The 23,951-nt window shown below is 44.8% G+C and overlaps 2 protein-coding genes across 2 annotated transcripts in view; both read left to right on the top strand.

Annotated features, from left to right (window-relative positions):
• Positions 1-4,676, top strand: part of LOC125507105 (serine carboxypeptidase 1-like) — a 52,977-nt gene extending 48,301 nt beyond the window's left edge. The window contains exons 7-10 of the mRNA XM_048671797.1: positions 3,096-3,126; positions 3,600-3,676; positions 4,276-4,297; positions 4,465-4,676. Of these exons, the coding sequence (XP_048527754.1) occupies positions 3,096-3,126; positions 3,600-3,676; positions 4,276-4,297; positions 4,465-4,676 (342 nt within the window). The remainder of the gene's footprint in view (positions 1-3,095; positions 3,127-3,599; positions 3,677-4,275; positions 4,298-4,464) is intronic.
• An 8,345-nt stretch (positions 4,677-13,021) lies between these two features.
• On the top strand, positions 13,022-15,241 carry LOC125507104 (serine carboxypeptidase 1-like). The gene is made up of 7 exons (XM_048671795.1): positions 13,022-13,523; positions 13,612-13,889; positions 13,982-14,230; positions 14,412-14,521; positions 14,690-14,779; positions 14,872-14,980; positions 15,086-15,241. The coding sequence occupies exons 1-7, from the start codon at positions 13,022-13,024 to the stop codon at positions 15,239-15,241; spliced, it is 1,494 nt and encodes a 497-aa protein (XP_048527752.1).
• The last annotated feature ends 8,710 nt before the right edge of the window (positions 15,242-23,951 follow it).

The following is a 23,951-nucleotide window of genomic DNA, read 5'->3' as shown; positions in this document are numbered from 1 at the left end:
CCTAATGATGTGATCCCATTATCAATGACATCCAATGTCCATAGTCAGGAAACCATGAATATCTTTTAATCAACGAGCTAGTCAACTTGAGGCTCACTAGGGACGTGTTGTGGTCTATGTATTCACACATGTATTACAATTTCCAGATAACACAATTATAGCATGAACAATAGACAATTATCATGAACAAAGAAATATAATAATAACCATTTTATTATTGCCTCTAGGGCATATTTCCAACAGAAAGGACACCGCAAGATTGAAACCAAAGCCAAGCACTTCTCCCACTGCAAGAAAGATCAATCAGTAGGCCAAACCAAACTGATAACTCGAAGAGACTTGCAAAGATAACCGATCATACATAAAAGATTTCAGAGAAGAATCAAATATTGTTCATAGATAAACTTGATCATAAACCCACAATTCATCGGATCTCGACAAACACACCGCAAAAAGAGTTACATCAAATAGATCTCCAAGAAGATAGAGGAGAACATTGTATTGAGATCCAAAGAGAGAAAAAGCCATCTGGCTAAAAACTATGGACCCGAAGGTCTGACGTAAACTACTCACACATCATCGGAGAGGCTATGGTGTTGATGTAGAAGCCCTCCATGATTGATTCCCCCTCCGGCGGAGCTCCGAAAAAGGCCCCAAGATGGGATCTCTTGGGTACAGAAGGTTGCAACGGTGGAAATAGGGTTTCTTTGTGCTCCCGGATGTTTTCGGGTATATATATAGGAGGAAGAAGTAGGTCGGTGGAGCCACGACGGTGGATAGCGCACCTAGTGGGGTAGGCGCGCCCCTTGCCTCGTGGCCTCCTCGTTGGTTTCTTGACGTCCACTCAAAGTCCTCTAGATCACGTTTGTTCCAAAAATAACTCTACCGAAGGTTTCATTCTGTTTGGATTCCGTTTGATATTCCTTTTCTGCGAAACACTGAGATAGGCAAAAAAACAGCAATTTGCACTGGGCCTTGGGTTAGTAGGTTAGTCCCAAGAATAATATAAAGGTGTATAAATAAGCCCATTAACATCCAAAACAGATAATGTAATAGCATGGAACAATAAAAAATTATAGATACGTTGGAGACATATCACAAGGCTTATAGTGACCTGCATTACCCAGAGGGCCCAGAGATACCTCTCCGACAATCGAAGTGACAAATCCTAATCTTGATATATGCCAACTCAACAAACACCATCGGAGACACCTGTAGAGCATCTTTATAATCACCTAGTTATGTTGTGACGTTTGATAACACACTAAGTGTTCCTCGGTATTCGGGAGTTGCATAATCTCATAGTCATAGGAACATGTATAAGTTATGAAGAAAGCAATAGCAATAAACTAAACGATCATAATGCTAAGCTAACAGATGGGTCAAGTCAATTACATCATTCTCTAATGATGTGATCTCGTTCATAAAATGACAACTCTTGTCCATGGCTAGGAAACTTAACCATCTTTGATTAACGAGCTAGTCAAGTAGAGCCATCCTACTGACACTCTGTTTGTCTATGTATTCACACATGTACTAAGATTCCAGTTAATACAATTCTAGCATGAATAATAAGCATTTATCATGATATAAGGAAATATAAATAACAACTTTATTATTGCCTCTAGGGCATATTTCCTTCAATAAAGTAGTTTAGTGCCTACTAGGAGTAGCAAACAAAATTCAGCTAAAAACACTAGGAAAAATAAACCATTTAGGACTAAACTTCAGAATTACTATAGCTTTGCAGTAGAGTTACATTTATTGTGACATTGTAAATAATATACAAAATTCACTGTAAGAGTACTAGAAACTACTAAATCCTTGCTTGCCAATTACATTTTTTGAGGCTCTATAAAATGATACATAAACACATTGTAAAGAAAAACACTGAACTCGAGGTTTCTGTGTGCTCTATATTGTAGTTTCCCAAACAACCTATATTGTATTTTCATAATTTATTTAATTTTTTTGTCATTTTCATTTTGCAGCAGATATGTCACTAACAATAACAAACGTTGTTGAATCCAACGAGGAATATATGTCGGAAGAATCAATCGAACATCACAATTCTGTTGAAAAAGATGTCCAAGAAATAGCTACTAATGATGAAGAAGGCTTCACATATTGTCATGATGCTAATGCATATGAAAATGAAGATGGTAAGTTTAGTACCTTCATTTATTTTTTGGACAAACCTTTCTGTATTTCTATGATAGGAAATTTCGGATCCAATGGCTACAATTGGGCTTGAGCCTTCGGTTGATAGAGATAACTCAAACATAAAAGTATGTATCTTGTTGAAGTACACAATAAAATTCCTCAAATTTTACTCAAAAAATTATGGTCTCAACTAATACTTTGTTATGCTATCTGTAGAGAGTGCTTGCCCCTTCAGTTGATGGACTCCGACTAGTTAAAAAATGACCCAATAATTTACAGAACAAGCCAAGTGGTTCAAATAGTGCAGATTTGCAAGCATCAAACAACCATTCTATTCTAGATAAGGAGGTCTATTTACTTAAATACTCTTTGGAACATGTCATTGCCGAGGATTAAGTTGTTACGCTTACACCTTTTGCAATTACATATACAGTACCCAAAACTTGATGTGTATCCTTTTATCCCAGAACAAAGAAACTATGATTCATAATGGTGGCGGTGCATGACAACTAGAAAAATGTTCTGCTGCACACAAGGTGTCTTCATAGTCTCACATACAAAATTATCTAAACTATAGTGCTCCCATGTTTATGTGTTTACTTTCTGCTATGAGAATGTTGTTCGGAACCAAGAAAATTTTGATTAGAATTTCAATACACGGCAAGGGGAAATAAATTCTGCTGAACACAAGGTATATTTCCATTACCATATACAATATGTCCAAAATATATTGCTCCGATGTTTATGTATCTGGTGGTCATCTTGCTATCAGAATTCTGTTTAGAACAAAGAAACTTTGCTTGAGAATGTTAGTGCATGTCAGGCAGAAAAAACTTATGTTGTAAAGAAGCTGGTATCTTTCCATAATCACATACAAACGGTTCAAACTATAGTGGTAGCTTTTTATTTGTTTATTACTTCTTTGCTATCAGACTGCTACCCAGACCAAAAGAACAACAAAAGGTACTAATGTAGCTAGTAAGAGTGCTCAAAGTGGTAGTTCGCTGAGTTGGTTGGGTGCGAGCGAACTACTTGTAAGAGTGATGAAATTCATTTCATATGTTCCCCTATTTTGACTCTGTTTTTCATGGGTGATGAGGATGATTCTGACAATGGTAACTTTGATCTTCTCTATCAGGCTGGAACTATATTATTTTTGAAGAGACTGAAAAATTGTAACAGGGACGTAGCTCTTGCTGTAAGTGTATGGTGTTATCCTAGAGTTAAACTTGATGGTGCATAAATTAGAAATGAATTCTGGATAGGGCCTTTTGATATGGCACTTGTGAAAACTGAAAATATGGTACGTAGTTGCAAAACTGCAATACTCGCGGTAATAAAGAAAAAACAAAGAGTGTGTGGCCTTCAACCTTTGCATGTGAGTAATATCTTGCCTCATTGTGTTTTAACAGTTCATTTTGTTTTCTTGTTTGCAGATTTAGAAGATAAATGGATGAGTATATGGGTGCATGGCGAGTATACTTCCAAGATGATGATGATGTTCCGGTCCATGGTGACATTTTAGTTAAGTTGTAGGGATGACATTCCCATTGGATGTTGTTCCTCGTTTATGTTTTAGTTAAGTTGTATGGATGTTGATGGATGCTTTCAGTTTAAGCTTCGCTGCCAAGAAAATAGTTAGGTTATGCATAACATTTGGATGATGTTCCACCTTCAATATCCACCATTGTAATCCAACAACTTTATCTATTATATGATTTCTTCCTCTCAGGAGTATATTCTCTTGTTTTCCTTCACTTGAAAATACATAATTATGACCATTACGTGGAGAATTAATTTAATATATAAAATAGTATTATTCACACGATATATGTTCAACACTTGAAGCATTGGAAATTCTCCGTTGCCAAGCAATTGGATTTTAATTCCTGTGCATTGACCACCAACATATAGAAGTGATGTAGAAGTCCATTTTATCTGTTGTAGTCTTGCAACAGTCCCTTTTACCAACGACAATATAAGCGTTGCATTATGCGCTAGCAACACTGGATAAGGCTACGCATCCAAAACCGTTGGTAAAGACACTAGCAACGCATATATGGACTCTTAGATACGGAAAAATGTGTTGCTATATGGGGGTTCCTGTTGTAGTGCAAGTACGACTGGAACAACCGTAAGTGAAGCCTAAAAATTAGAGTGGTACACAACTAGTATAGTATATCACCCAAGTAACACAACCCATAGTACAAGAAAGTTTTTGACACTACACTAGTGTCAAAAACATTCTTATATTATGGGACGGAGGGAGTACTAATGGATAACGTGATTGGATGTGTGCAGTGGCTAACGTGATCTTTCTTGAGTCGCCTACCGGCGTGGGGTTCTCCTACGCGAGCAACAACTCGAACAACAACAACAACAACATTGGCGACCCCAGAATCGCCGAGGACGTGTTCGTCTTCCTGCTCAAACGGCTGGAGAGGTTCCCAGAGTATAAGGGCCGTGACTTCTACATCGCCGGAGAGATCTATGGCGGCCACTACGTCATGTAGCTCGCCACCGTCATCGAATCCATGAACGAGCTCTATGGCGCCACTCTCATCAACCTTCGCGGCATCTTCGTAAGTGCCTTTCGCATGCGCCTTTGCAGAATTATTTTGGTTTGTTTTGCATGGGACATGCTTGTAGTTGTACCGGCCATATCATGTTTCGGTTGTGTCATCTAGGTCGGCAATCCGTACCTTGACGATTACAAGAATGGCGAGGGAAATCTGGAGTTCCTATGGAGCCACGGGGTGATCTCCGATGAGATCTGGGCGGGGATCCGTGCCAACAGCACCTTCACCCCAAAAGACGACTGTCAGTGCTACGTGGCGGCGCACGCATCCCAGAGAGGAAACATTGATCGCTACAACATATACGCCCCGATCTGCCTTTAGTCGGAACGTGACGTACAGTGTTGGAAATATGCCCTAGAGGCAATAATAAAATGATTATTATTATATTTCCTTGTTCATGATAATTGTCTATTATTCATGCTATAATTGTGTTATCCGGAAATCATAATACATGTGTGAATACATAGACCATAACATGTCCCTTGTGAGCCTCTAGTTAACTAGCTCGTTGATCAACAGATAGTCATGGTTTCCTGACTATGGACATTGGATGTCATTGATAACGGGATCACATCATTAGGAGAATGATGTGATGGACAAAACCCAATCCTAAGCATAGCACAAGATCGTGTAGTTCGTTTGCTAGAGCTTTTCCAATGTCAAGTATCATTTCCTTAGACCATGAGATCATGTAACTCCCGGATGCCGTAGGAGTGCTTTGGGTGTACCAAACATCACAACGTAACTGGGTGACTATAAAGGTATACTACAGGTATCCCCGAAAGTATCTGTTGGGTTGACACGGATCGACACTGGAATTTGTCACTCTGTATGATGGAGAGGTATCTCTGGGCCCACTCGGTAATGCATCATCATAATGAGCTCAATGTGACCAAGTGTTTGGTCATGGGATCATGCATTACGGTACGAGTAAAGTGACTTGCCGGTAACGAGATTGAACGAGGTATTGGGATACCGATGATCGAATCTCGGGCAAGTAACGCACCGATTGACAAAGGGAATTGAATACGGAATTGATTGAATCCTCGACATCGTGGTTCATCCGATGAGATCATCATGGAACATGTGGGAGCCAACATGGGTATCCAGATCCCGCTGTTGGTTATTGACCGGAGAGTCGTCTCGGTCATGTCTGCGTGTTTCCCGAACCCGTAGGGTCTACACACTTAAGGTTCAGTGACGCTAGGGTTGTAGAGATATTAGTATGCGGTAACCAGAAAGTTGTTCGGAGTCCTGGATGAGATCCCGGACGTCACGAGGAGTTCCGGAATGGTCCGTAGCTGAAGATTTATATATTGGAAGTCCAGTTTCGGCCATCGGGAAAGTTTCGGGGGTAATCGGTATTGTACCGGGACCACCGGAAGGGTCCCGGGGTCCACCGGGTGGGGCCACCTATCCCGGAGGGCCCCATGGGCTGAAGTGGGAGGGGAACCAGCCCCTGGTGGGCTGGTGCGCCCCCCATGGGCCTCCCCTTGCGCCTAGGGTTGGAAACCCTAGGGGTGGGGGGCGCCCCACCTGACTTGGGGGGGGCAAGTCCCCCCTTGGCCGCCCCCTCCCCCCCCTTAGAGATGGGATCTCCTAGGGCCGGCGCCCCCCCCCTAGGGGCCCTATATATAGTGGGGGGAGGGAGGGCAGCCGCACCCAAGTCCCTGGCGCCTCCCTCTACCCTCATAACACCTCTCCCTCTCGTTAGCTTGGCGAAGCCCTGCCGAGATCACCGCTGCTTCCACCACCACGCCGTCGTGCTGCTGGATCTCCATCAACCTCTCCTTCCCCTTGCTGGATCAAGAAGGAGGAGACGTCTTCCCCAACCGTACGTGTGTTGAACGCGGAGGTGTCGTCCGTTCGGCGCTCGGTCATCGGTGATTTGGATCACGACGAGTACGGCTCCATCAACCCCGTTCTCTTGAACGCCTCCGCTCGCTATCTACAAGGATATGTAGATGCACTCCCCTCTCCCTCGTTGCTAGATGACTCCATAGATTGATCTTGGTGATGCGTAGAAAATTTTAAAATTCTGCTGCGTTCCCCAACACATATACGCCCCGATCTGCCTTCAGTCGGAACGTGACGGCACCTATCACTCCAGCAGCTACATAAGATAACGAGATCACAGTTTTTCGCAACACTACTACTACTGCTGCTGCTGCTACTACTACTACTACTAATGATAATAATAATAATAATAATAATAACAACAACAACAACAACAACAATGATAATAATAATAATAATAATAATAATAATAATAATAATAATAATAATAATAATAATAATTGGCCATGGTCACAATTTTTGCCATTTTGATTTGTCAGCTGGCTGGCTACGATCCGTGCATGGACAACTACGTCGACGCTTACCTGAACAATGGCGAGGTGCAAGAAGCTCGGCATGCCCGGACAAACACAAGTTGGTCAGGTTGCGAGTAAGTTATATGTAGTCTATATGCATAATGCTCTGTGGAAAGTGCCCGCAGAGGCCGAGCTCCATTGAGCTCTTTATTTTTTCAGTAAAATTATCTTTTCCACATCTTGAAAAAATCTGAAAAATAGTTTTCATGTAGATATATACTTGTAGTATACATGTATAAAATTTCATGAATGTATATATTCATATGTGATGTACACAAACGAGACAAATACACGGATTAAAATAGGCTTTTTCTTTGCAGTATTTGTGTCAGATATTTGTCTTTTGTGTGTAGGACGCAAATAATCAAATTATTTAATAAAATTTTATACATACTTGGAGAATATGCATATGCATTTGCAGATTTTTTTTTTTGACATTTTTTGAAACTTTTAAATATATTTAATTTTTTGGCAAAACGAGCTCCATGGAGCCCGGTCTTTGCAACGCCACACTCTAATGCTCTGCTGCTACAGAGCACTTCACCCCATTTTATTTTTGTTCTTGCTCTTGAGCGCAACAGTGCAACACCCCAATCTAATTTGCACTACGATCCTTCTTTTCTTTCAGCTTAGACTTGGGCTATAACGACGGCCCAGTTTCCATGGTGCTAACCATCAGAAGGCTAGTCAAATGTGGGTTAAGCGTATGGATCTTCAGGTACTGTAAATGTGATATCTATATTCCATTCCAATTTCATGCATGAATTGAACACTGAGCAAGTGAGCATTGAGTAGAATAAAGCAAGCATGAGGTTTCTAACTTGAATGAGCACCTTTCCTCCAGTGGCGATATGGACTCCATATGCTCGATTACCTCGATGAGGTACTCTGTCAACGATCGCAACCTACCCATCACGAAGCCATGGCACCCTTGGTACACCCTAGACAATGAGGTAATTAATGGATGAGCAGAAACATATGGTACTAAGAGCCAAAGAGAGCACTTCTGCTCCTCTACTCTTTCCTCAAGGGCACGCTACCACCTGCTGATATCCCCAACTGAATTGGGCTATTTGGATACTCACATGTCTAAGTGTATTTTCGTTAATGTTGGATTGACTCCCTCCAGCCTCACAATAAATCGTTGCTTACACCTTTTAAGATATGGATAACAATGTATCCATGCGTATGTCTAAGGGTTTAACCCTCGTGTGATGATGAAAAGAGTTGCAATTTTGTTCATATTGAAGATAATAAAAGTATTAGCATATCATAGCTTGTCCCAGGTAAACATGTTTGAATTTTAATCATAGTGTATCTCCATTTGTTAGGCATATTCAAGTTTATATAGTATTTTTGTCTCGGGACAATAGGAGAGTAGGGGCTATCATAATAACATAGTCACAACAAAGATTATTAGGGGTGCGTGTACATGGACTTGTAGTGAAGGTCGTCAGACACCGATAAGATGGACAGTTTGATATGTTTTAAATAGGTTTGGTCACCTTGTTGGAGTGTGGCCTACTCCTATGACATGAAGGATGTTATGTCGAGATTAGATCGAGCCTTCTGAGGCGACCGCTAGTCTTGATTCTCGACTCCAGGCTATATGGAACTTCTCGGATGTCAAGAGACTAGCCCCCCCCCCCTCCTCCTCCTCTCGTAATGAGTTTTAGATGAATGAGCCTCTACCCCTTACCCTTAGGGGTTTCTATATGTCAGCGGTCCTTGAAAAAGACCAATGCTACCTTCTGAGGTAATAGGAAAGAGGGGTACATAGTTATACGTGTAGACCAACTAGTCCATGGAGGGATAAGGATGAGGAGGTGGCACATGGTCCATAGTGGACTAGCAAGAATTCCTCAACATAAATGTTTTTTTCTTCATGGGGCTTCTACTTTGACATTGTCTTTCATTTATTATCTCATTCTTTTACTTTTTTACCATGCCTGTTAGCATGGACTTGTCTAATTGTGTTTATTTGATTCAGTATGAATTTTCACTATGTTGCTACCATGTAGGACTGGGTGGGATCCTAAGGGAATTTCATTACCCCCCAATAGAAGTCTTGTTGAATCTGAGTCACAAAAGTCATCATTGTGGCTACGGGTGAAAAAAACATGATTCTTGTCCATCCTCATCTTTTATTGTGCTCATTGTTAACATTGTGAAACATTTCTTATTGCCCGAGATTTTTTTGCCAGGAAAATGTTCAGATCATCCCAATTCACGGAGGGATACTGGCAAAGATAGAATCCTGAAAAATATTTGCAAATACGTCCTAGTGGGTCTCCAATAAAATGGGTTCAACGCCCAATTATGAAATCGTTGGGAGAAAAGGGTGAATTAAAATACATCCTAGTGGGTCTCCAATAAAATGGGTTCAACGCAACAGGTCATCTAGTGGTATGAGTGGCCAAAACTAACAAAATGTGTTCAACGCAACAAGTCATCTAGTGGTATTAGTGGCCAAAAGTGACAAAATGTCTTTGATGGAACAAAATGAAGTTCTAGTGCCAAAAAAAGAGGAAAAAGATTTTAGGGCAAATAATGGAAGGGCCAAATAAGAAATTTTCTCTTCTTATGAAGACGAATAAAAATATGTGTTCATGAAGGTCACATGAAACTGTATGGAAGAGAGGGATGGTTGGCACCCCCAATCTTTTGATCTCCTTAAAAGAAGTAGGGATGCAGTAAGCTAAAGCAAGACATTTAAGTTACATAAACACCCTGCCTGAACTCACATACGCCATCAAAGTCTATCGACGAGTTCCTTTTGTTGCCCAACTAGATACTTATACTCATGTACATGATCAAGGAATGATGTATTGTGGACGCCACCGCTGATATTTATGTTGTTTTTTAGTTCACAATATGATGTGTTGATCAACATTATATTTACGTTTATGGAAGTTAACATAGCTTGCAAAAACGTCTTATATTGTAGGGCAGAGGGAGTATCTTTGAGAAACATCAAGCAGAAGGTAGACACACCACACACAACACCACCACCAACACATTTATACACTCAGGTAGTGCCTACTAAAGACCAGAGTCACGGGACATAAAGATTGAAAAAAACCACCACTTACACCTCGTTATTGATGTAAACTTCACTTCCTACTTAAATGATAATCCGCTCTAATGAGACATATGACAAAATAGGGATAGTGTGTTGGAGTACAAAGAAATTTTGGATCAACCAACTATATGTTAGTTCTCGATATTATATCTACAAACACTTGTACTAATAACACGAATCACAAGAGCATCTTCAACCAATCCCCTAAACTTTAACTCCTTATAATTTAAGGAGTTAAATAGTGGTCAGATCTAACTAAACCCTGAAATTTAACCCCTCAAACAAACTGACTCTACATGGAAGTTTTTGTCCATCTTCTTCCTTCTTCCTTCCAGCGACTAGGACAGAGATAACAACGGGTTAGAAGAGGCGCTTGGGACGGTGATGGGAGGCCGGAACGGAGGCACATATAGCACACACCACCACGCCTGAGTGTATGACAATGCGCATGCACACCGGCCGCTGCAGACCACACACGCATCCGGCTAATACACCAGGCACGAACAACACACAAAAGGGGAACAGTTCGCATCCGCAAATTTCTTTCCACATCCGTTTCTAGATAGAGAGGACCAGTCCACGGACACGGATGCAGAAGAATGTCATCCAACGCTGCTTGCATACATTTTAATTACCATCCAAACGAAGTGGACGAAATTCGTGCAAACATGATCGGATTTCATTCAAGTTCGGATATAATTTATATTAACGGACGACATTCATGCAAACACGGCGGATTTGCATGACACTTCTAACATTTAGAACAAAGAAAAAACTATGATGGGTACCGGCGTCCAAGCCCTTGTTATTCTCTTTCTGGGACCGCCTCCTTCATCCATCGTTTTCATGAGCACCGGTGATAAGAACCATGAAGTGAAGGTGCGGTCTTCGGCAAGTAAGAGTAGAACATCGAAGACAGACCGGCCCACATGGTACACCAGGGCGTGCCACCTCCTGTGTCCTACTTATTCTCGAAGGAGTCTGCACCCTGTCCGTCACTGGTGGACATGAGGTCCACGGTGGAAATGGTGGCGCCAGCGTTGTCGTTGTCCCACCGGACCGCTTGATAGTTCTTTGGCGGCATGTAGGAGGCGCAGCTGACGTTGTTCTCCTCTGCGATCGCCTGAAGTTGCGCCTCCGCGGCGGCTGCTTCCTGGCGAGCTGCGGCTTTAGCGCAGACGGTCTCGTTGATCGCAAACTACTTCGCGACGAAGTTGGGGTTCACCGGGGCCAAGGCCGCCACGGCCTCCTCGCTCGCATGCTCGCCATCGATCTGGCCCTCTGCCAGCCGATGCTACTGCAGGAGAAACAGGTTGTACCGGTGTTTCTCTTGCGCCTGCTGGAACGCCGACATAGGCGCCCTGGCGGCGTTGTAGTGCGCGTGCGCCTGCTCCATGGTGAAGCCAACGTGCACAGGCCCGGGTTCTGGTGCCGTGTCGTTGGACCCCGTCTCCATCGTGGGGTCATCCTCGTCGTCGGAGACCTCAGGCGAGCTGGCAGGCAAGTCAGCCTCGATCCACCTAGCACGGTCGCTCTGCCAGGCGGCCCAAAGGGCGGCCACCTCGTGCTTCATCTCCGTGGAGGGGGGTCTCCCACAGAGCTTCGCTGACTGCAGTCATGGCGGATACGGCACAAGGGTTAAGGATGTGGAGAGGCTTGTGTTGTGGCGTGAAGTTAGCCAGGTGTGGCCGCCTTTAAGTTCCGGATTTCGGTGAGACCAGGCGTCCGGGTGCGTCAATGCACAGCGTCAGAGTTGGTTTCTCGGCCGACGAGCCTGCTTAACGGCGGCATACAGACGAACGGGGCATTGAGCGGGCGTGGTAGATATCCGTCCTGTCTAGTAACACGTCACCAGCATTGAATAGGCGCGGACACCAGAGGCGCGTCGCGTGCGACATCCTCGACCGGTGCGCCGCTTCAATGACGGAAGCGGTGAGAGGTCGCGTCCGCCCTGAGCCGTCTTCAATGTGCAGGTGCGCTCTACAACGACATGAATGCGGGCATTCGGCGCCGGACGGAAATGCGTGCGGCCAAGGGAGGAGGGGTTTGGGTGGTCAGGGTGGTAAAAAGCGGATGTTGGTACTGTCTGGACGCCCACAAAGCCCCCCACATTTGTCTCGAGTTTGTGGGAGAAAGTGCGTCCGGTCCGCCCTGCGGATCAACATAAGCCCGCATTGAATGGCTTCCACGGCCCGGACAGCGTGATCCAGACGTATGCAGGCGGTTTGAGAGTCGGTGTCGAAGATACCCTAAACATTTGAGAGTTCGGCTAGGTGTGGTGAACTCCTCATTTTGCTCTTCTAAAGATACTTAGGGCATCGATTAGAAATGCTCTAAACATACCTACTCTTCGCAGTTTGGCTATGGTATGCGTCCAAAGGAATGTTATGACGTAATCAAGTGCGTTCACATCTGGAAGCCTGGAACTTAAAACATCATTTTTCTAAGCGAACATTTACCATTTCCATCTTGGTCTTAATCGAAGTAAATTGTCAGTAAGCCCATTGTGTTAAAATTTGCTTCCGCCGGCCGGCATTCTTAACCCACCGCTAGAGTTGGGTCCTTCCGATGTACTCCATGGTTAGCTATCATCGTCTCACCTGACCGTTCGCGCCATGTAAACTCAAAAATTACCATCGGGGAATCCAAACCCGGCAAGTATAGCTAGCCAACAGCCTTGGAGAATCCGAGCTGCATGCTTCTATTCAGACCGTTGTTTATCGGATCTCAGTTACTCACCTAGGAGTAATATGCATTTTCCTACTCCATATATACACCTCGACAGGCAGATTGATCTTTCACAAGATCACAAAGTCACAGGCGAGATGGTTGGGACTACCTTCTTCCTGCTGCTGGTTCTGCTGGGCGCATCACTTGCAGATGCCTCCCAGGAGGACCAGCTCAGGAAGTTCATCTTGTCCACGGCCAAGAAGAGGCAAGCTTTAAGGGCCAGTAGTGCGAACGTGCCTGAGGAAACCGACCCATGGGCCGACGCCAGCAGCTTCAGCCACCTGCCAACGCAATTTCCGTTCCCACCTCTGGGCGCCAAGGCGGCCGACAAGATCGCGGCGCTGCCCGGCCAGCCGCCGCGGGTCAACTTCGACCAGTACTCCGGCTACGTCACGGTGAGCGAGAAGCACGGCCGGGAGCTCTTTTACTACTTCGTCGAGGCCCCCTACGAGGCGGCCTCCAAGCCGCTCCTCCTCTGGCTCAACGGTGGGCCCGGGTGCTCGTCGCTCGGGTACGGCGCCATGACGGAGCTCGGCCCGTTCCGAGTGAACCCCGACGGCAAGACCCTGAGCAGGAACAAGCATGCCTGGAACAACCGTAAGTGTCTAAGTCGAACTGTCTTCTGAGCGGAGTAGATATCACTGATCATTGTTTTATACTGAACTGAGAAGATTACTATGTGCAGTGGCTAACGTGATCTTCCTGGAGTCACCGGCCGGCGTGGGGTTCTCCTACGCGAGCAACAACCCGAACAATAACGACAACGTTGGCGACCCGAGAACCGCCAAGGACGCGTTCGTCTTCCTGCTCAAATGGCTGGAGCGGTTCCCGGAGTACAAGGGCCGCGACTTCTACATCGCCGGAGAGAGCTACGGCGGCCACTACGTGCCGCAGCTTGCCACCGTGATCGAATACATGAACGAGCTCTACGGCGCCACTCTCATAAACCTCCGCGGCATCTTGGTAAGTACTAGTGCCTAGTTTGATTCACCTCCTTTTGTCCCGCAACTTATTACACACTTATATCCATTTCTCGTCACGTTATATATATGTAGGTCGGCAATCCGTACCTTGACGATTTCATGAACGACAAGGGGAGCCTCGAGTTCTTATGGAACCACGGGGTGATCTCCGACGAGGGGTGGGCCAATATCCGTGAAAACTGCACCTTCACCTCGAAAGACGACTGGCAGTGCTTCGTGGCGTCGCGCAAGCCCCGGATAGGCAACATCGATCTCCACAACATATACGCCCCGATCTGCCTCAAGTCGGAACGTGACGGCACGTACCACTCGTCCGGCTACGTAAGATCACACCGTTGATCGGCTAGTCTCGATCATTTTTTCCCAATGAAAATAAAACATTTCTATGGGCAGCAATGCAAACATTTCTACTACTCGAACAGCTACATAAGATAGCTATAAGAATGAAGAAAAAAAAGCTTTGACCATTCACAGTACGTGTTTATAAATTATGGTTTATCAGCTGGCTGGCTACGATCCGTGCATCGACCACTACGTCCTGGCTTACCTCAACAATGGCGAGGTGCAACAAGCTCTGCACGCCCGGGCCAACACAAGTTGGACAGCTTGCAGGTAAGTACTGTATAGTACTTACCCAGTACTTACCGCGCGCAAAAAAAGTACTGTATATTACAAACAATACCTGCTACAGAGCACGTCTTCCCAATCTTTTTTTTTCTTTTCCTTTGAGCGCAACGCCCGGTCTAACTAATTTGCACTACGCAACTTCATTTCTTTCAGCCCAGACTTGGACTATAACGACGGCCCAGTTTCCATGGTGCCAACCATCAGAAGGCTAGTCAAACGTGGGTTAAGTGTATGGCTCTACAGGTACTATATATATGCATGCACACATTGAGCATTGAGCAGAATAAAGTAGCTACGCTTCAGGTTTCTAACTAGAACAACCACCATTTCTTCAGTGGGGATATGGATGATGTGTGCCCCATTACCGCGACGAGGTACTCCGTCAACGATCTCAACCTACCCATCACGAAGCCATGGCGCCCTTGGTACACCCCAGACAGCGAGGTAATTGCTGGGTGTTCAGAAATGGACATCGGAAAAAGCCAAGTAAATTCGATATGATGTGTGCTTGATCCTGTGATGAAATTAATGGGGTAGTGGTGGATTTAGGTTGGAGGCTATGTTCAGCAGTACAAGGGAGGCTTCACGTTTGCATCAGTGAGGGGTGCTGGCCATCTGGTTCCTAGTTACCAGCCAAAGAGAGCGCTTGTTCTTCTCTACTCTTTCCTCAAGGGCGTACTCCCACCAGCCGACATCCCAAAATGAGTTGTGTTATTTGGACGGTTACTTGTTTATTTTGTGTTCTGATTAATGTTGGATTGACTCCCTCTCCATCCTCAGAATAATCATCAGTTACACACAAACTTTGATGTATGGATAAAAATATATTCAGGCCATTTGTCATGTGGTTTTAACCCTTGTGTGCTTATGAAAAGAGTTGTAATGTTGTTCGCATTGAAAAGCATAAATGCTTGTACCGGATAAGCATGTCTGAATTTTAATCTTAATTAGCGTATTTCCCTTGTTAAGCATATGTTAGTTTATACAGCTTGAGCTTAAACCAGAGTTCTTGGCGAATCTTGTTAGGATCTGCGGCTCTGAGCAACTCCCGATTCTGGTTGGGGGTGATTTGAATATCATTAGGAGGAGAGAGGAAAAGAACAATGATAATTTCAACGACAGGTGGTCGTTTATGTTTAATATCATTATCGAAAGCTTGGATCTAAGAGAGATAGAGCTTTCGGGTAGAGAATTTACTTGGGCTAATGCTTTGCCAAATCCGACGTTTGAAAAACTGGATTGAGTCCTAACGAGCTTCTTGGATTTGGTAGCCATGGAATGGGCTAAGGATGCAGGAGGTAGGACTTCGGTTGAGCGCTGGCAGAATAAGATAAGGCATTTGAGAAGTTTTTTGCATGGGTGGGCTAAGCATCTTAGTGGGATTTATAAGATCGAAAAGGAAAGGCTCCATACACTTATTCAGTCCCTAGATTTGAAAGCCGAGTCCACAATTCTGCAAGCCACGGAGCTTCATGCTAAACTGGAGGCGGAGATGAGGTTGAAAGAGCTTCTCCGTGAAGAGGAATTAAAGTGGGCGCTGCGGGCTAAGGTTCGCAAAGTTGTCCAGGGGGACGCGGACACTCAATTCTTTCACTTGATCGCTAATGGCAAGCACGGAAAGAAGAGAATTTTTCAGCTTGAACAAGATGAAGAAACGATTTTAGGACAGGATAACCTAAAATTATACATAACCGAATACTACAAGCAGTTGTTTGGGCCTTCAGTGGATAATTGTGTGTCCCTAGTGAAGGAAATATGCCCTAGAGGCAATAATAAAGTTATTATTTATTTCCTTATAATCATGATAAATGTTTATTATTCATGCTAGAATTGTATTAACCGGAAACATAATACATGTGTGAATACATAGACAAACAAAGTGTCACTAGTATGCCTCTACTTGACTAGCTCGTTAATCAAAGATGGTTATGTTTCCTAACCATGAACAATGAGTTGTTATTTGATTAACGGGATCACATCATTAAGAGAATGATCTGATTGACATGACCCATTCCATTAGCTTAGCACACGATCGTTTAGTATGTTGCTATTGCTTTCTTCATGACTTATACATGTTCCTGTAACTATGAGATTATGCAACTCCCGTTTGCCGGAGGAACACTTTGGGTGCTACCAAACGTCATAACGTAACTGGGTGATTATAAAGGAGCATTACAGGTGTCTCCAAAGGTAGATGTTGGGTTGGCGTATTTCGAGATTAGGTTTTGTCACTCCGATTGTCGGAGAGGTATCTTTGGGCCCTCTCGGTAATGCACATCACTTAAGCCTTGCAAGCATTACAACTAAATGAGTTAGTTGCGGGATGATGTATTACAGAACGAGTAAAGAGACTTGCCGGTAACGAGATTGAACTAGGTATTGGATACCGACGATCGAATCTCGGGCAAGTAACATACCGATGACAAAGGGAACAACGTATGTTGTTATGCGGTCTGACCGATAAAGATCTTCGTAGAATTTGTAGGAACCAATATGGGCATCCAGGTCCCGCTATTGGTTATTGACCGGAGATGTGTCTCGGTCATGTCTACATTGTTCTCGAACCCGTAGGGTCCGCACGCTTAAGGTTACGATGACAGTTATATTATGAGTTTATGCATTTTGATGTACCGAAGGTTGTTCGGAGTCCCGGATGTGATCATGGACATGACGAGGAGCCTCGAAATGGTCGAGACGTAAAGATTGATATATTGTAAGCCTATGTTTGGATATCGGAAGTGTTCCGGGTGAAATCGGGATTTTACCGGAGTACCGGGAGGTTACCGGAACCCCCCGGGAGCCATATGGGCCTTAATGGGCTTTAGTGGAAAGGAGAAAGGGGAAGCCCAAGGTGGTTGCGCACCTCCCCCCTCCCCTAGTCCTATTAGGACTAGGAGAAGGTGGCCGGCCCCCCTCTCCCTCTTTCCCCCTCGGGGAATCCTAGTCCAACTAGGATTGGGGGGGAGTCCTACTCCCGGAAGGAGTAGGACTCCTCCTGCGCCTCCTCCTGGCCGGCGCCCCCCTCCCCCTTGGCTCCTTTATATACTGAGGCAGAGGCACCCCAGAAACACACAAGTTGATCCACGTGATTTATTCCTTAGCCGTGTGCGGTGCCCCCTGCCACCATAGTCCTTGATAATACTGTAGCGGAGTTTAGGCGAAGCCCTGCTGCTGTAGTGCATCAAGATCGTCACCACGCCATTGTGCTGACGGAACTCTTCCCCGACACTTTGCTGGATCAGAGTCCGGGGATCGTCATCGAGCTGAACGTGTGCTCGAACTCGGAGGTGCCGTAGTTTCGGTGCTTGATCGGTTGGATCGTGAAGACGTACGACTACTTCCTCTATGTTGTGTCATCGCTTCCGCAGTCGGTCTGCGTTGGGTACGTAGACAATACTCTCCCCTCTCATTGCTATGCATCACATGATCTTGCGTGTGCGTAGGAAATTTTTTGAAATTACTACGAAACCCAACACCTAGATGAGTCCAGAATTGAGGATGTGCCTCAACTTACTGCTAATGAGAATGATATTTTTATTGCCCTGTTTTCTGAGAAAGAGGTGTTTGAAGCCATTACGCAGATGAAAAACAATAAGGCTTCAGGGCCGGATGGTTTTCCGGCAGAATTCTATAAAAAGTATTGGCATATTATTAAGGGGGATTTGCTACCAATGTTCCATGATTTATTCTCTGAACAGCTTCAGTTATTTCACTTAAATTTTGGAACAATAACATTGCTTCCTAAGAAAACAGAGGTTGTGTTTCTCTGAACAGCTTCAGTTATTTCACTTGAATTTTGGAACAATAACATTGCTTCCTAAGAAAATAGAGGTTGTGAAAATTGAGCAGTTCAGGCCGATCTATCTTCTTAATGTTAGTTTCAAAATTTTCACCAAGGTTGGGACTAATAGGCTCACACAGATTGCGCATTCTGTGGTGCAGCATTACCAAACTGCTTTCATGCCGGACAGAAACATCCTAGAAGGGGTTGTGATCCTTCATGAAACGCTCCATGAAATTCACACAAAAAAACTAGATGGGGTTGTTTTTAAGATGGATTTCGAGAAAGCGTACGATAAAGTCAAATGGCCTTTCCTTCAACAGGCCTTGCGTATATGTAAGGGTTTGATGAAGCCTGGCGACTCCAGGTCGAATCATTCATGCAAAAAGGGAGTGTTGGAATTAAAGTGAATGACGACATGGGTCATTATTTCCAGACACATAAGGGCCCGAGACAAGGGGATCTGACGTCTCCTATTTTGTTCAACATTGTAGTTGATATGTTGGCAATCCTGATAGGAAGGGCTAAGGAGGCTGGTTAGGTGGGTGGATTGGTGCCTCATCTAGTTGATGAAGGTGTGTCTATTCTACAGTACGTTGATGACACGATCATCTTTATGGAGCATGACTTGGCAAAAGCGAGAAATATGAAGCTGGTGTTATGCTTATTTAAACAATTGACCGGGTTAAAGATTAACTTTCACAAAAGCAAACTTTCTGTTTTGGAAGAGCTAATGAGGAACACGAGGCTTATCTACAATTGTTTGGGTGCGAATTGGGGACTTTGCCTTTTACATATTTAGGTATACCAATTCATCATCGCAAGCTAATAAACAGAGAATGGAAGTGTATTGAGGATCGCTTTGAAAAGAAACTAAGTTGCTAGAAGGGCAAGCTCATGTCATACGGAGGCCGATTAATTCTGATAAATTCGGTTCTCACGAGTATGCCTATGTTTCTCTTGTCTTTCTTCGAAGTCCTAGTTGGAGTTAGAAAAAGATTGGAATTTTATCGATCCCGATTCTTTTGGCAGAGCGATGAACTAAAAAGAAAGTACAAACTCGCCAAGTGGGATATTATCTGTCGACCGAAAGACCAAGGGGGTCTTGGCATTGAGAATTTTGAGGTCAAGAACAGATGTCTTCTCAGCAAGTGGTTGTCGAAGTTATCTGTCGAGACTGATGCCACTTGGGCGCAGATCCTTCGTAGCATGTATCTTCACTCCAAAACTTTGTCCCAGGTGAGAGCGAGGCCGACTGACTCACCTTTTTGGAAAGGGCTTATCAGAGTCAAAGTAGTCTTTTTTAATAGGACAAAGTTTATTATCGACAATGGTGCTACCACATGATTCTGGGAGGATACTTCGCTCGGAGAGACCCCACTTGCACTTCAATACCCGTCTCTGTATCATATTGTTCAACGACGTGATGCTTTCGTTGCAACGGTACTTCAATCCATTCCCCTTAATATTCAGTTCAGGAGGACGCTAGTCGGTAATCGTTGGGAAGAGTGGCTCCATCTAGTGAGTAGACTGATGGAGGTTCAGCTGTCTCAACAACCCGATAAATTACGCTGGAAGCTTACTAGGTCTGGAGATTTTACAATTAAATCAATGTATCTTGATGTTATCAATTCAAGCTCTATTCCTAGTTCCAAATATGTTTGGGCAATCAAAGTTCCTTTGAGTGTTTATGTGGTTTGTACATAAACAAGTCTTAACCAAGAACAATTTGGCCAAGCATAACTGGACAGAACCTACTAGGTGTAGTTTCTGTGATCGGGATGAAACCATCAAACACTTTTTTCTTGATTGCCCATTGGCCAAAGTTCTATGACGGATGGTCCACATTGCCTTTAATATTACTCCTCCGAGTTCTGTCAGTATGTTATTTGGAATGTGGCTTAACGGGATAGAGTCCGAAACAGCGAGACACATTCGCGTAGGAGTATGTGCTTTATTATGGGCAGTCTGAAACTGCAGAAATGATTTGGTTTTTAACAGAACAACAATATTCATTTTTTGCAGGTTATCTTCCGAGCCACTACGTTGATCCGTATGTGGTCGCTACTCACTCCGACGGAGGCCAAGGGCGTTTGGTTACTGGAGCTATCCGGTGGGAGATGGTAGCACGGGATATTTTCAACCGGTTTGGTTGGCGGTCTTGTAATAGGATAGGCAATTAGTTTACCTATCTTTCTTATGCCAGCCGGTTGTGGCTTTTTTGGCTAGTTTTGTTATTGGCCCTTTGGCTCTTTGTGAGCTTTCCTTTACTTTCTTTTGAGACTTTAAGACCTTGTTGAACATATTTGCTTATTTATAAAGTTGGTTGTATGCATCGTTCTGATGCAGAGGCCGGGGAGCCCCCCCCCCCCCCCCCAAAAAAAAAAAAAAAAAAATTCTAGAAAAAATACAATAGACTATTCGTGATCATTGTCGCGTACATATGTGTGACACTCCAAAAAAAATTGTGGTTTTGTTTTCAGAAAGAGCCTTGCTTGGTTTGAAGAAGGTCATTTAAACCCTTCTTAAAAACCCTCTTCTGAGTTTGCCCTCTCAAAAATCTTTTTCTGGATTTAGTTTCTTTTAAAAAGAAAACCTTTTGTTTTTGGGCTTTCATTTGATTTTTGGTCCATTCTTGTTTACCATGCCTCTTATGGTAAAACTCCCCCAAAACCTCTCCTCCCACTTGGGTACAACCCAAACATTCTGTCCAAACTAATAAAATCCATTTTTGGATTTTATTCCAATTATTTCTTTTCCCAAAACAATTCTGTCCTTTCTTGTGAACCTAGGTGATTTGCAAAGCAAGTACCCTAATGCCTTTGATCCTTGATCCCAAACCAACTCCCCTAGATAGTCCTTAGTACCCACAACCTAGAACCATCTTGATCCACTCTTCTTCTTTTAAAATTTTTCAAATTTTACTCACTGCAAGTTTGGACCAGATTTGACAAATTTGGTGAAATTCATATCTACACTTCTCCAAAATTTCCACAAAAATTCAGGCACTCTCCTGGTGCAATGAGAGGCCCCTCCACCAAAAATCAGCTCAAGGAAAAATCCCTACATGCCAGAATCATTCTGTCGAACACCTGGCCGGCACTGTTACTTTGCACTTTCAGTAAAATTCAGAAAGTTCAGAGAAGTTCAGTGTCGTTTCTTCGTCAGAGAATTGTCACTCGTCAACAGTGCATCCTGGCGCGTTGCACGCAGCCCCATCTCCCTGGCTAGCACCCCGCACGCGTGCTTGGCGCCTTCTTGGCGTCGGTGGCGCCCTGGGCCGCCTGCGCCGGCATGCTTTGCGGCGGCAGAACCACCGTAACGGTCGACAGGGGGGCAACACCGCGGCAGAATACCGTTCGGCGCCACCCAACCCTCCTGGTAGCTCCGCGTGGCGTCATGCATGCCAGCGCACCCCGCAGCACCGTCGCCGTGGCCCGGCAAGCACAGGGCACGCTCTCTGCCGCCGACGGGCCCGCGCCGCCCCGTTCCGTCGAAACCCACTCAAGCTCCTAATCCAAGTCCGCTTAGCGTCTGAATGGGACCAGTAGACCTCCACGATGACGCCCAACTCCCTAATCTCCCCGTCGAGCCACTGCGCCGCCGTAATCCACCACCGGACTTATCCGTCCACGGCCACCGCCTCGGATCGCCTATAAAAGGGAACCCCAAGCTCACCCTCGAGCACGCACCACCACTGCACCTCACCAACGCCCCGCAAGGCCACTAGGAGGACCTCGAGGAGGTCTCCTCCCCCGACTCCGGCCGCCCCGTTCCGCCTCGGCCTCCGTCTCGATTCGCTCCGGTCAGGCCGTCCCCGGCGCCCAAACTTCGTCAGTACCCTCCTCGAGCAACCAGAGAGCTAACCCCCACTTCAATTCGATCCTTGCAGCCCTCCTCGGCGAGCTCCATCAACGCCCGAACCACCGTCCGCCGGAGCAAGGGCCGCCGTCGACGTGGTGCTCGCCGGCGACCACCACCACCTCCCACAGACGTGGAATGGCGCCCTGAACACGGAGGTACTCTCCGATCTCCCTGCCTCGCCGTGGATCGCCGCCGGCGACCACCGCGGCTCTCGGGCACCGTCGAGCTCTGCCGCCTCTTTTGAAAATTCAAACCTGACGGGTGGGACCCGCCCGTCAGCCTCTCAGTTCTTTCTAAACGAACCATTTTCTAAAGGCGTCTTCTGCCAAAGTACGTCACCCCTCTGGGCCGGCGTATTTTCAATCGAATCGTTTTTTGTTTTTATAAGTTAGCCCCTGGAAGTTTTCTGTTTCATTACAGATGGGTCCTTGGGTTAAAACCCTTATAACTTTTTAACAGAAAGGAATTTTTGAGTGATTCTTTTTCTGTCCTCTTCAATTTTGTCTAGTTTTTTATCATATTTATTTGAAAAATATTTGGAATAATTTTTGTGCACCTCACGGTATTCACGATAGCGCGTATATTTTCTTTATGCCGTAGATACCGAAGGAGGTGGCGGGACCGCGAACTTCACCGAGCTAGGCTCCGACTACTCTGTCTCAAAAGTTTTTCTTGGATGATGTCTAGGGTGATTCCTTGCATCAAGAGGTAGGATGGGTGTGTACTGGTTAGCTGTGTTTTCTTCCGAAATACCGTAAACGGAACTAGTCCTTCGTGACTACGGAAATCCGTTGGCTGTGGGAAAGATTTTCGTACAAACTCTGCAGAGTCATATATTCCTTTGAACCATCTATTCCATGTCCAAGTTCGGTATTATCTTATCCTGACAAATGTCAGTTTTGATGACAGAGACTCCGGTGAATCACATGAGTGCTATGTCCGGTTAAATGTTTATTCCTGTGGATGGACTAACCCGTTTATTTTCATGAATTGAATATTTATTATGAGTATTATTTACTTGTGAATAAAAGCCCTTTCTGTGATGTCGCTTAGACGTCCGACTATGGCATTGTTATTATTTACTTTCAATAAAAGCCCTTTCTGTGATGTCGCTCAGACATCCAACTGTGGCATTGTTATATTTTACTTTCAATGAAAGCCCTTTCTGCGATGTCGCTCAGACGTCCGACTGTGGCATTGTTATATTTTACTTTCAATAAAAGCCCTTTCTGCGACGTCGCTCAGACGCCCGACTGTGGCATTTCTTTTAAAGCCCTTTATGTGGCGTCGCTCAGACGCCCGACTATGGCATTACTTTTAAAGCCCTTTATGTGGCGTCGCTCAGACGCCCGACTGTGGCATTTCTTTTAAAGCCCTTTATGTGGTGTCGCCTAGACGCCCGACTGCGGCGTGCTTTATTTATTTATCTTCCTATCGAGGTGTCGCTTCAGACACCCGATTGGGTTTACAGTTATTCTGTTGGGTTTCCGGGCGGACTACCGCCGACTCCCTTTTTACTTACCTTGCTTGCTAAATTTTGAATGTGCATTGGTAAATTAATCATGACGCATCCATGCATGCATTTGTTATATCTTACATCTGAACTGTCTTGCGAGTACTTTCAAAGTACTCACCTGGCTTGTTGATTTGGCCAGATGCTGACGAAGGCGATCTCATGGATGAAGAATTTGATAGCGAGTCCGACGCCTAGAGGAATCCCAGTCAGTCTCGTGCGACCCTGGATTTGGTCACTGTATTATATCTGCTTCC

Source organism: Triticum urartu, chromosome 5 (assembly GCF_003073215.2).
Source record: "Triticum urartu cultivar G1812 chromosome 5, Tu2.1, whole genome shotgun sequence".
Lineage (NCBI taxonomy): Eukaryota > Viridiplantae > Streptophyta > Magnoliopsida > Poales > Poaceae > Triticum > Triticum urartu.
Note: the sequence above shows the minus strand (reverse complement) of the source record. Positions and strands in the feature narration are given on the sequence as shown.

Bases quoted from the DNA above. Each gene is read 5' to 3' on its own strand.
- LOC125507104 (XM_048671795.1), top strand. From the start codon at position 13,022: ATGGTTGGGACTACCTTCTTCCTGCTGCTGGTTCTGCTGGGCGCATCA. The intron at 13,524-13,611 runs GTAAGTGTCTAA...TACTATGTGCAG, and splicing joins CAAGCATGCCTGGAACAACC to TGGCTAACGTGATCTTCCTG. The intron at 13,890-13,981 runs GTAAGTACTAGT...ATATATATGTAG, and splicing joins TAAACCTCCGCGGCATCTTG to GTCGGCAATCCGTACCTTGA.